The following is a 13,462-nucleotide window of genomic DNA, read 5'->3' on the forward strand; positions in this document are numbered from 1 at the left end:
AACCTGTCCAACCAAAAACATGGAGACACAGAAAACCTGAGTCTACGCCTTCACTATGGTGAGTCACTAAAACAATACAGAAATACACTACGGAAAAAGAAGGAACAGCACGTCAGAAATCAGCTCAATGTAATTGAAGAATCCATAGACTCTAACCACTTCTGGGAAAATAGGAAAACACTAAACAAACAACAACACGAAGAGTTATCTATCCAAGATGTAGATGTGTGGATAAACCACTTATTTTTGGCTCTATCACAAAGAACAAACAGCAAAAACATATACTGTACATGATCAATTACAAATCTTAGAATCAGCTACTGAGGACTACCAGAAACTCCAATTGCAGGATTCTCCAATTGCATTGAATGAACTAAAGGACAAAATACAAACCCTCCAACCCAAAAAGGCCTGTGGTGCTGAGGGATAAACATATGACGTTATAAAATCTATCTACACAAACAACAAGTGTACAACGTAAAACACCAAATAATGCATACAGAGCTGAATGAGGCCGATACCCGCTAATTATCCAAATCCTGAAAAGAGCGTTAAATTCTACAACCACTTAAAAGTAAGCGATTCCAAAACCTTCCATAACAAAGCCATCACCTACAGAGAGATTACCCTAAAGAAGAGTCCCTTAAGCAAGCTGGTTCTGGGGCTCTGACCACAGACACAAACAAGGGCAGAGAAAATCAGGACAGCAACACAATTAGACGCAACCAAATCATGAGAAAACAAAAAGAGAATTACTTGACACATTGGAAAGAATTTACCAAAAAACAGAGCAAACTAGAATGTTATTTGGCCCTTAACAGAGAGTACACAGTTGCAGAATACTTGACCACTGTGACTGACCCAAAATGAAGGAAAGCTTTGACTATGTACAGACTCAGTGAGCATAGCCTTGCCTTTGAGAGAGGCTGCCGTAGGCAGACTTGGCTCTCAAGAGAAAACAGGCTATGTGCACACTACCCACAAAATGAGGTGTAAACTGAGCTGCACTTCCTAACCTCCTGCCAAATGTATGACCATATTAGAGACACATATTTCCCTCAGATTACACAGACCCACAAAGGATTCAAAAACAAATCCAATTTTGATAACCTCCCTCCCATATATATATTGGGGGAAATACCACAGTGTGCCATCACAGCAGCAAGATTTCAAATCAAATCAAATTATATTTGTCACATGCGCCGAATACAACAGGTGTTTACTTTACCTTGAAATGTTTACTTACCAACAATGGGTTTTTACTAAATAAACAAAAGTAAACAATTAAAGAGCAACAGATCAATAACAATAACGAGGCTATACAGTGAACTGTGAAAGTATTCACCCCCCTTGGCATTTTTCTTATTTTGTTGTCTTACAACCTGGAATTGAAATAGATTTTTGTATCATTTGATTTACACAACATGCTTACCTCTTGGAAGATACAAAATATTTGTTATTGTGAAACAAGCAAGAAATAATACAAGAAAACAAAGTCAATACATTGTAGAGACACATTTTGCAGCAATTACAGCTGCAAGTCTCTTGGGATATGTCTCTATAAGCTTGGCACATCTAGCCACGGGGATTTGTACCCATTCTTCAAGGCAAACTACTCCTTCAAGTTGGATGGGTTCATTAAAACTTCTTAGGGCTAGGCCCCATTTTTCTCCACTTCCTGTCTGAATGACGTACCCAAAGTAGACTGCCTGTTGCTCAGGCCCTGAAGCCAGGATGTTTATATAATGGGTACCATTGGAAAGGAAACACTTTGAAGTTTGTAGAAATGTTAAAATAATGTAGGAGAATATAACACAATATATATGATAGGAGAAAATCCAAAGAAAAACCAACCAGAATGTTTTTTTTTGAGAGAGACCATACAATAGAAATTACAATGGAAAGTTTAGGGGCATAATTATAGCTCCCAGGATGCAATTCCTATGCCTTCCACAGGGTGTCAGCAGTCTATGTTCAAGATTTCAGGCTTGTAACTTCCAAAACGATTAAGAAACATCCGTTTTAGTACAGGGACAGAGTCTTGGAAATTTGTGTTTGGGCGCGCCATGAAGACAAGACGCCATGAAGACAAGACGCATCTTTCCGAAAGAAATATTATAGTTTGATTACAGTTCAGGGTATCTGAGGAGTAAATAGAAACGTATTTTGACTTGTTGAAACAAAGTTTAGGGGTAGATTTTTGGATTCCTTTCTCTGCATGTTGAACGAGTGGATTACTCAAATTGATGGCGCCAACTAAACTGACTTTTTGGGATATAAAGAAGGATTTTATCTAACAAAACAACACCACATGTTATAGCTGGGACCCTTTGGATGACAAATCAGGGGAATATTTTCAAAAAGTAAGTGAATATTTCTGAAACCTGTGTCGGAGGAATTTGGGAATTTATAAAACCTGTGCCGGAGGAAAAACATTTTGATGTGAGGTGCCGTCCTCAAACAATCGCATGGCATGTTTTCGCTGTAATAGCTACTGTAAATCGGACAGTGCAGTTAGATTAACAAGAATGTAAGCTTTCAGCCGATATAAGACACTTGTATGTCCCTAAATGTTTAATATCCATAATTGTTATGATTATTTATTTGAATTGCGCACCCACCAGTTGCACCGGAATTTGTCCCACTAGCTGGACGCCTAGCCCTAAGACGTTGTCATACCACAGATTCTCAATTGGATTGAGGCCTGGGCTTTGATTAGGCCATTCCAAGTCTATTAAATGTTTCCCCTTAAACCACTCAAGTGTTGCTTTAGCAGTATGCATAGGGTCACTGTCCTGCTGGAAGGTGAACCTCCATTCCAGTCTCAATTCTCTGGAAGACTGAAACAGGTTTGCCTCAAGATTTTCCCTGTATTTAGCACCATCCTTCAATTCTGACCAGCTTCCCAGTCCCTGCTGATGAAAAACATCCCCACAGCATGATGCTGCCACCACCATGCTTCACTGTGGGGATTGTGTTCTCTGGGTGATGAGAGGTGTTGGGTTTGCGCCAGACATAGCATTTTCCTTGATGGCCAAAAAGCTCAATTTTAGTCTCATCTGACCAGAGTACCTTCTTCCATATGTTTGGGGAGTCTCCCACTTGCCTTTTGGTGAACACCAAACGTGTTTGGTTATTTTTTTCTTTAAACAATGGCTTTTTTCTGGGCACTCTTCCGTAAAGCCCAGCTTTCGTGCTTGGCCACGCAGTCATGGGTGAACAGGGAGTACAGGAGGGGACTAAGCACGCACCCCCGAAGAGCCCCCATGTTGAGGTTCAGCATGGCAGATGTGTTGTGGTCTACACTTACCACCTGGGGTGGCCCATCAGGAAGTCCAGGATCCAGTTGCAAAGGGAGTTGTTTACTCCTCTGGTCCTTAGCTTAGTGATGAGCTTTGAGGGCACTATAGTGTTGAATGCTGAGCTGTAGTCAATGAACAGCATTATCATGTAAGCATTCCTTTTGTCCAGGTGGAAAGGGGCATTCATTGTTGATTATAATATAGTCATCTGTGGAACTGTTGGGGCGGTATGTAAATTGGACTGGGTCCAGGGTTTGTGGGATGATGTTGTGGATGTGAGCCATGACCAGCCTTTCAAAGCACTTCATAGCTACAGACGTGCTACGTTTCAGTAATCATTGAGGCAGGTTACCTTGGTGTTCTTGGGAACATGTACCATGGGGGTCTGCATGAAACATGTAGGTATTACAGACTCGGCCAGGGACAGGTTGAAAACGTCGGTGAAGACACATGACAGTTGGTCAGTGCATACTAGGAGTACACGTCCTGGTAATCCGTCTGGCCCTGCAGCCTTGTGAATGTTTACCTGTTTTAAGGTCTTGCTCACATCGGCTACTGCGAGCATGATCACCCAGTTGTCCAGAACAGCTTGTGCTCTCATGCATGTTTCATTGTTGCTTGCCTCGACCCGCGCATAGAAGTAATTTAGCTCATCTGGTAGGCTTGTGTCACTGGGCAGCTCGCGGCTGGGCTCCCTTTGTAGTCTGGAATAGTTATCAAGCCCTGCCACATCCGGAGTTGGTGTGGTAGGATTCAATCTTAGTCCTGTATTTACGCTTTGCCTGTCCCGCTCCTTGAAAGTGGCAGCTCTGCCCTTTAGCTCTGCCCTTTAGCTCAGTGCGGATGTTGCCTGTAATCCATGGCTTCTGGTTAGGGCATGTACGTACAGTCACTGTGGGGACAACGTCATCAACGCTCTTATTGATGAAGCCGGTGATTGTTGTGGTGTACCATCGGATGCCATCGGATGAATCCCGGAACATAGTCCAGTCTGTGCTAGCAAAACTGTCCTGTAGCTTAGTATCTGCGTCCCCTGACCACTTCCGTATTAAGCTAGTCACTGGTACTTCCTAATTTTGTTTCTGCTTGTATGCAGGAATCAGGAGGATAGAATTGCCAAATGGAGGGTGAGGGAGAGCTTTGTACGCAACTCTGTGTGGAGTGAAGGTGGTCTAGAGTTTTTTTCCCTCTTGTTTCACATGTAACATGCTAGTGGACCTGTTGCCACAAGAAAAAGGCAACCAGTGAAGAACAAACACCATTGTAAATACAACCTATATTTATGTTTATTTATTGTCTCTTTTTTACTTTAACTATTTGCACATCACTATAACACTATACATTGCCATAATATGACATTTGAAATCTATCTACTCCTTTGAAACTTGTTTACTGTTGATTTTTTATTGATTATTTAACTTTTCTTCGTGAACTATTTCACTTGCTTTTGCAATGTAAACATATGTTTCCCATGCCAATAAAGCCCTTCAAATTGAATTGAATAGAGAGAGAGCAGAGAAAATAAAAAAGAGATAAAGAGAGATGGAATGCCTGGATTGCTAAAAACAGAAATAATGACAATGTATCCTCTCCTCCCCTGTGTCCTCTCCTCCCCTGTGTCCTCTCCTCCCCTGTGTCCTCTCCTCCCCTCTGTCATCTCCTCCCCTGTGTCCTCTCCTCCCCTGTGTCCTCTCCTCCCCTGTGTCCTCTCCTCCCCTGTGTCCTCTCCTCCCCTGTGTCCTCTCCACCCCTGTGTCTTCTCCTCCCCTGTGTCTTCTCCTCCCCTGTGTCTTCTCCTCCCCTGTGTCTTCTCCTCCCCTGTGTCCACTCCTCCCCTGTGTTTTCTTCTCCCCTGTGTCCTCTCCTCCCCTGTGTCTTCTCCTCCCCTGTGTCCTCTCCTCCCCTGTGTCCTCTCCTCCCCTGTGTCCTCTCCTCCCCTGTGTCTTCTCCTCCCCTGTGTCCTCTCCTCCCCTGTGTCCTCTCCTCCCCTGTGTCCTCTCCTCCCCTCTGTCCTCTCCTCCCCTGTGTCCTCTCCTCCCCTGTGTCCTCTCCTCCCCTCTGTCCTCTCCTCCCCTGTGTCCTCTCCTCCCCTGTGTCCTCTCCTCCCCTCTGTCCTCTCCTCCCCTGTGTCCTCTCCTCCCCTGTGTCCTCTCCTCCCCTGTGTCCTCTCCTCCCCTCTGTCCTCTCCTCCCCTGTGTCCTCTCCTCCCCTGTGTCCTCTCCTCCCCTGTGTCCTCTCCTCCCCTGTGTCCTCTCCTCCCCTGTGTCCTGTCCTCCCCTGTGTTTTCTCCTCCCAGTTGTAACGATCTGGGGAAGAGTGACAAGCAGACTGGGAGCGACCAGACTGATGCTGTATGTGGACCCCATCTCTCTGGTGCCTCTACCTCCTGGGTCCTACTGTGGGTTCTGTCAGTCATCACTGTCCTTTGTCTCCTCATCCTCCTGCTCTTCTGCTACAAGGAAAAACTTCGACTACTCTCAGGTACCTGAGGCAGAGATCACATTTGTTATGTATGACCATGATGTTGAGGGAATTTTGCTTTTATAGAAATATGTCTTGGCATAAAATGACTGACTAATGAGCGAAATGACTGACTAATGAGTGAAATTACTGACTAATGAGCGAAATGACTGACTAATGTCATCCTCTAACGTCTCACAGTGAATTTACGATCATGTGTCCAGAATCTGAAAAGGACCAGGATACAGCAGGTAAGATAGACTCTCTTTAGTCGTCAAGATGACACGCATTAACAGTTTACAAATAGTCTAATCTGTCTGTCTCTCTTTCCAGGAGACTCTGGCCCCTCTCTACCACAGTGGCATCGTGGGAGGGGGACTAGAGGGTCAGAGCGGCACTCTGCGTGAGACAACCTGTCTTATTGGCCTGGCTCACAGCCCCTCAGAAACCCCACACACCTGTCCTACAGCTACACCTGGTGACCGGGTCAAACTGCCACCCTCCAAAGAGATGGAGGAGGAGAGGAAGGAGGAGGAGAGGAGGGAGGAGGAGGATGAGGGGGTGGGGAGTGAAGGGTCAGGGGAGGCAGAGGAGGTTTCTGAGGATGGTGTGTGTGAGGAGGTTGTACCAGAGGATGTGTGTGTGTCTCCACTGTGGGCTGGCTCCTGTGTGTGTGTGTTGTCTGTCAGGGAACCATTAGAGGTAGGGGATAATGAAGACTGTAGCCAGGCTGTCAACCCTGGAACCCTCGGGACCTGCTCATGTGGAGGAGAGGGGGAGAGCAAGGGGGGAGAGAAGGATGAAAGGAAAGATGGAGGGAGGGAGAGGGCCAAGGTGGTAGAGGGTCTGCAAGTGAACAGCTCTGAGAGGAGCAGCCATACCTCCTCCCCATTCTCCCTCTCTCCCATCTCCTCCTCTCTCTCCCCCACTGACCATTCATGTGACCTCTACCCGCCGCTGACGCAAGTCAGGTCAGAGGTCAAAGGTCAGCTTATTGACAGCTCACAGGGGAAAGGGGAGGAGCTATACAGACTGAACTGCAGCATAAGCTCCACCCTCACCACAAAAGCCACGCCCCCTTTGACCTCCACTATATCTCCTTACCCCTCGGTGACCTCTGTAACTGTGGGTGACCGGCAATCCGAGCTGACCTCTGAAGCCTCCAGCAGTGAGCAAAACCAGGGACTTTCTTGGAGGGACATTGGGGGAAACAAGCTCTCGTCTGGGGGCTCGGAGCTGGATTGTGCCCCTGAGAGCCTCCAGAGTCAACTCACGGAACCAGCACTCACCTCAGGTAGATACAGCGCAGAGTTCTAGCAGTTCCACACTCATAAGAAAAGGCTAAATACACGTGTCATTATACATTCCAACCATTGTTAAAGAGGAAAGATACATATATCCACTGGTGTTTCTCCTGGCTTATTGGACCTGGGTTATTGTATAGGACTGTGAAAAGGCTATTCTGAAATCTCAATGTTGTTCCTCCAAAATGTATGTATTGGTTTCCACCTAATGACCTCCTGTTGTCTTAAGGACCACACACAGTAGGAATGTGTGTGATGAGCCAGTGATTACACGCTGTAACATTCAGTGTGTGTGTGTGTGTGTGTGTGTGTGTGTGTGTGTGTGTGTGTGTGTGTGTGTGTGTGTGTGTGTGTGTGTGTGCGTGCGTGCGTGTGTGTGTGTGTTCGTGAGTGCGTGCGTGCGTGCGTGCGTGCGTGTGCGTGCGTGCGTGTGTGTGTGTGTGTGTGTTCGTGAGTGCGTGCGTGCGTGTGCGTGCGCGTGTGTGTGTGTGTGTGTGTGTGTGTGTGTGTGTGTGTGTGTGTGCGTGCGTGCGTGTGTGTGTGTGTGTGTGGTTGTGTGTGGTTGTGTGTGGTTGTGTGCATGGGTGGGTGTTTAACTCTCGGAGTGTAAGCTCACACACAACACTCCTGTTTACCCAGAGTTCCACAGGGTTATTCAAAGTGACCACAGGTGTAATTGAAACAAGATGTGCTCTGAATACCCAGCCCTTGAGTAATACCCAGACTCACACACTTTCAAACTCTCATCAATCACTGTGTACTTGAATTATGCCCCAAGGCAGTAGTAAGCAAATAAACACAGTTTCCCATAATGCAGTAATAACATGTAATCAACTGGACTTCCCGCTCAGAGGTTAAACATGGGCTCACACCTCAGAGAGACAGGGAGAGACAGGGGCTGCATCTCAACAGTCTATTGAGATTTCCTCTCTGTGTCTCTCCTCTCCTTCACAAAGAGCTGTAGGATGGGTGAGAATAGTACAGAGAGCGAAGCAAGGACACCTCTTCCACATGATCACATGATCACATGATCACATGATCACATGATCACATGGGGAAGGAAGAAGGAAAGGACATGAAGAGAGGAAGCCACTTTAGACTGAAATGTTTCACAATCGTGTGGTCAGAAAGTTTTTTTCTATTCTTACTATGCCATGTGTACGGTTTATGTTATCTGCCTCCCTAGGGTAGTTCAACTCTAAACAGTCTACTGTACACAGAGACAGCAGGTATTCCTGGCCAGACTGGTGTTACAGTTCCAGTCAATTATTTCAGATGTGATTCCAGACACTGACACATAGGTTATGATAAATGTGTGCATGTGTGTCTGTGTGTATAAAAATGTGTGAAGAGTGACTCAGTGAAAGTCTGGGGTCTCGTTGCACCTCTAAACATGTTTTTTTTTAAAGGAACTAGAGAAGGAAAGAAAAATGCAGAGAGAGAAAGAGGGAGAGGGAGAGGGAGGGAAAGGGAGAGGGAGAGGGAGAGGGAGAGAGGGAGAGGGAGCGAGAGAGCGAGAGAGCGAGAGGGAGGGATAGAAAGGAGGAGGAGGTGTGTTGAAATGGGCAGCAGACGACATCAGACATGGATGTCTAAGTTTCCGGTCGTGTTTATAAATGCCATCAGTAGTGTGATCTATGAATATGGAAATAAGGGAACAGATGGAAGTTTGTTCCTCTTCATTTGAATGTTCCGATGGCTCAGTGTGGTGTCTGGCGGCAAGGCTTGATGCTACAGTAGCTGGAAGTTACAGTGGCAAGAAAAAGTATGTGAACCCATTGGAATTACCTGGATTTCTGCATAAATTGGTCATAAAATGAAATCTGATCTTCACCTAGGTCACAACAATACAGTCTGCTTAAACTAATAACACACAAACAATTATACATTTTCATGTCTTTATTGAAAACACTGTGTAAACATTCACAGTGCAGGGTGGGAAAAGTATGTGATCCCTTGGATTTAATAACTGGTTGACCCTCCTTTGGCAGCAATAACCTCAACCAAACGTTTTCTGTAGTTGCGGATCAAACCTGCACAACGGTCAGGAGGAATTTTGGACCATTCATCTTTACAAAATAGCACTATTCTTGGGATGTCTGGTGTGAACTGCTCTCTTGAGGTCATGCCACAGTATCTCAATTGGGTTGAGGTCAGGACTCTGACTGGGCCACTCCAGAAGGTGTATTTTCTTCTGTTGAAGCCACTTTTGCAAACTTCAGATGTGCAGCAATGTTTTTTTTGGACAGCAGTGGGTTTCTCCATTTATAGACAATTTGTCTTACCGTGAACTGATGAACATCAAGGCATTTAGAGATGCTTTTGTAACTCTTTCCAGCTTTATGCAAGTCAACAATTCTTAACTTTAGGTCTTCTGAGATCTCTTTTGTAAAAGAGAGAAGATTCACATCAGGCCATGCTTCTTGTGAATAGCAAACTTACATTTTGTGAGTGTTTTTTATGGGGCAAGGCTGCTCTAACCAACATCTCCAATCTCGTCTCATTGATAGCTTTAGGAGAAGTCATTACCCTAGGGGTTCACATACTTTTTCCAACCTACACAGTGAATATTTAAATGATGTATTCTATATAGACAAGAAAAATACAATAATTTGTGTGTAATTAGTTTAAGCACACAATGTCTATTGTTGTGCCTAAGATGAAGATCAGATCAAATTTCACTACAAATGTTTCTTTGCCACTGTATAATGTCAGATTTAATGACAGTATCTGTTTCTGTAGTGAACAGGACATGTCGTCTGTGATCATGTTCTGACAAACTGTACTTCTCTGTCTAAGTGGTGGTTTGAATAAATTTGTACATTTTCACATGGAATGAAAACTGCTTGTCACACTGAAACCCTGATGTTCAAGGATATGGTTAGGATGTCCTTGACCAGGACTATGGTCAAAGGTACCGCAGCCAACCACGGTCTTTCTGTGGTGACTGTGCACCATCATCATCACGCCCACTGGCTATTAGTCATCTGGGGTTGCCCCTAACATGCTGGCTAAACTGACCCCTTACCTCTGTCTCTCTCTCTCTCTCTCTCTCTCTCTCTCTCTCTCTCTCTCGTTCTCTCTCGCTGTCTCTCTTGTTCTCTCGCTCTCTCTCTCTTGTTCTCTCTCTCGTTCTCTCTCTCTCTCTCTCTCAGGTCAGGTGACGGGGAACAACAACACCACCTTCATCTCTAGTGGTCAGGTGATGAACTTCAACGCTGACGTCATCGTCGTCTACGTCAGCCAGACGTCTCTAGGCAACGAGGGGGAGGGGCCAGACGATGCGTTCGGAAGCCCCGTCCAGGAACAGGCCAATGAGAGAGCTCCGATGTTCCATAGTTCCATCTCCTCCAAAAGCGTCAGCCATTCGTCAGTGGCGTCCTCAGTAAACTCCATTACCCATAACCCCCTACGGCAGGAGGACAACCTGCCGGTTCAGGAAGTGACTGATCAGTGGCCGAGGGAGAATTGAAACGTGAAAATGGTGGATAGTGTACCATTAAACCACGAGAGGAGCGAAGCCTGTCCAAAATCTACTGCTACGACCTACTCCAAACAATCGTCCACGGTCTTCCTGGGTAGGTGTTAAGTATTGGAACTGGGCCATAGACTTGGAACCTGGAGGACTGTGATCCTCATCTGCCCTTGTGGTTGTTTCTCAATAGTCTCATGTAGAGCTTTGGCGGTCATGAAATTTTGTCAGCTGGTGATTGTCAAGCAAATAACTGCCTGTCTCACAGTAATTGACTGTTAATTAACATAAACACATTCAGCGTCTCCTGGCTTCCACTTCCTACAAGTCACTGATGCAGACCTTTAAAAATGGAATAAATCCATGTAATATAGCCTAAACCATCACAGTAAATCCATTATTTATTTTAGACAGGTCTAAAGAAACATGATATGAAGAAAATGTAGACTATTTCAGAAGAACAGAATAGCATACTGAGTTGTCTTTATGTTAGGTCCTGATGTGGCTATGCCATATGGCTGTGGGCTGCACTATTTCATTTAGAAGACAAGATTTGTTTAGAATTCCGTGGCATCATTTTATATTTTATAATATGAAGAATATAATTGAACAATGGGCTAATGGAATAAAGCTGAATAATAATGACATGGTGCTATTCTGTGTTGAGAGGTTAACAAAGAATCAGGTACAGTACTCTCATATGCTTCATTTAGAGTTATTTGTGTAACTTTAGTTGTGATACAAATGTTGGGCTATGTGTATTGATTTCTAATACATTTTAAGGCTGCATGATGCAACTCTAATGACCATTTGAAAAAAAGTTGCATTAAAGGCATGAGCTCTGCTTTGTTTTTCTGTGCAGGATGTACACACTTCATCAGTCTCTCGTTCACAATTTGACAAGCACTTGATAATGCCTCAAATTTCCCGGCTACATCCCCTTTGTGTGGCCGTAATGCCCCCTAAATGAATCCATGCCCTTTGTGTGGCCGTAATGCCCCCTAAACGAATCCATGTCTTTTGCAGCCAGTGGGCATTGTGGGCATCTACACTATCTACACTAAAGTGACATCAATAAGGGATCACATCTTCCACCCAGACTCACCTGATCAGTCTATTTCATGGAAGGAGCAGGTGTTCTTAATGTTTTGTGGACTCAGTGTATAATATACATGTAAATGTTTGTTTTGTAAATGTTTTTTATGCTGTCAGGTGTAGGACTAATTAAGAAATCTCTGGAACCAAAGACCTTATTGTCTTACTATAAAAACCATGGAAGTGGTTTGGTGATCCACACTCTTGTGAGTAACCGTGTTTAAAAAGACTGGTGTTAGCTTTAGCTCAGAGGGGTAACAATCTTGTGCCCAGCAGGAGACCTAGGATTCACCCACCGAGATAATTAAACACCTACTCATGATTTATTATTGACCTTCATTAAGAACTGAGAGTTTGTTAATCTGGCTCCACAAGTCCAGGTCTGAAACCAGGTATTTAATAGCTAACTAATCAAATATAGCTTTCAGGAGTTGAAAGTGGAAACTTTTAACTTGTTCATATCTGTAAATAAAATGTACATATTGATTCAAATCAAATTGCAATAAATGACAGAACTGTTTTGATAAAAATTCAGTGTGTTTTTTCATCAAGCCCCATTGTGACAGCAGTCGTACTGTTACTTCATGGTTTACTGTCTACTATCTGGTAATTACAATGAATAGTTATTCATCTTCTCTCAGAGCCATAATGGCTGTGAAAACAACGCTAATTACACATGCGGCCAGGCTTCAGTTTCTGTCACTGTCCCAATGCTGACAGACAGACTGACAGTCTTTCATTATCACACAAGATGACTGCCAGCTGGCAGTATAGGACCAACAAAGCATAGGCCAAGTTTAGATAGCGTAGCATTTAGGATTGGACTATTTTCTCTATAACCACATGAGAACGGCTGGCAAAGCTGATTTTGAGCCTGGTTTGTTTGTTTGTGTGTGTGTGTGTGTGTGTGTGTGTGTGTGTGTGTGTGTGTGTGTGTGTGTGTGTGTGTGTGTGTGTGTGTGTCATGCCTCCAAATTGTTAATGAACGATTGATAGGCTGCAGATGAAGTCCCTCTTTCATCAGAGGAGAGTTATGTCACAGAGCAACTCTCACAAAATGTCTATCTGAATAGTAACAGTATTCTCATTCTGTGCCAAGTAGGACCATAGAGGAAGTTCTATTTTTTAAGGAGGCTCCTTAAATTAGCTGGGCATCAAGTTTCACCTGACCATTGTGACTTGACTGTGAAAACCTAGTGTCACATCATCAGGTAAAACCCAGGCCCCGACATGAGAGAAACTGTAAGAAATGAATCTCACACTCCCATGCAGGTTCTGTTTCACCTCAGGTGTAATTCAAGCCTGTCTAAACAGCAGCTGAAAATATTCCAGTTTCAGCGTTTCTCTCTGAGATGTTTCTGGTAGTTTCCAGGTGAGCATCTGTTGCCCTGTGTCACCAGCATCAAACCAGAAAACCTCATCCCTACAGGGAATGCAGTGTGTGTGTGTGTGTGTGTGTGTGTGTGTGTGTGTTTGTGTGTGTGTGTGTGTGTGTGTGTGTGTGTGTGTCTGTGTAAATCCTGCACTAGGTGGAATCCTATCATAGTTAGGTGCCAATGTTATCCAACCATAAACTGTTCAAGAAACCAGCCTTATATTATACACTTCTCTCTTCTGTTCTGTAGAAGCAGCTGAGGACATCTCATTTAAACCATGTGCAGACTAGTTATAACTTCCTGTTTTCACAAACAACAGAAAATACCCTCCTCTGCTGGTGGGCCTCGGTGCCACTACCACACAAATGCACACACACACACACACACACACACACACACACACACACACACACACACACACACACACACACACACACACACACACACACACAC

At 44.5% G+C, this 13,462-nt stretch overlaps 1 protein-coding gene across 1 annotated transcript in view; it reads left to right on the forward strand.

The window, feature by feature from the left end:
• LOC110489589 (tumor necrosis factor receptor superfamily member 11A) overlaps positions 1 to 12,163 on the forward strand; it is a 23,962-nt gene extending 11,799 nt beyond the window's left edge. The window contains exons 6-9 of the mRNA XM_036943718.1: positions 5,599 to 5,783; positions 5,964 to 6,013; positions 6,096 to 7,056; positions 10,222 to 12,163. Coding sequence (XP_036799613.1) covers positions 5,599 to 5,783; positions 5,964 to 6,013; positions 6,096 to 7,056; positions 10,222 to 10,538 — 1,513 coding nt within the window. The 3' untranslated portion in view covers positions 10,539 to 12,163. The remainder of the gene's footprint in view (positions 1 to 5,598; positions 5,784 to 5,963; positions 6,014 to 6,095; positions 7,057 to 10,221) is intronic.
• Positions 12,164 to 13,462: the final 1,299 nt, after the last annotated feature.

This window comes from Oncorhynchus mykiss, chromosome 15 (genome assembly GCF_013265735.2).
Source record: "Oncorhynchus mykiss isolate Arlee chromosome 15, USDA_OmykA_1.1, whole genome shotgun sequence".
In the NCBI taxonomy this organism is placed as follows: Eukaryota; Metazoa; Chordata; class Actinopteri; order Salmoniformes; family Salmonidae; genus Oncorhynchus; species Oncorhynchus mykiss.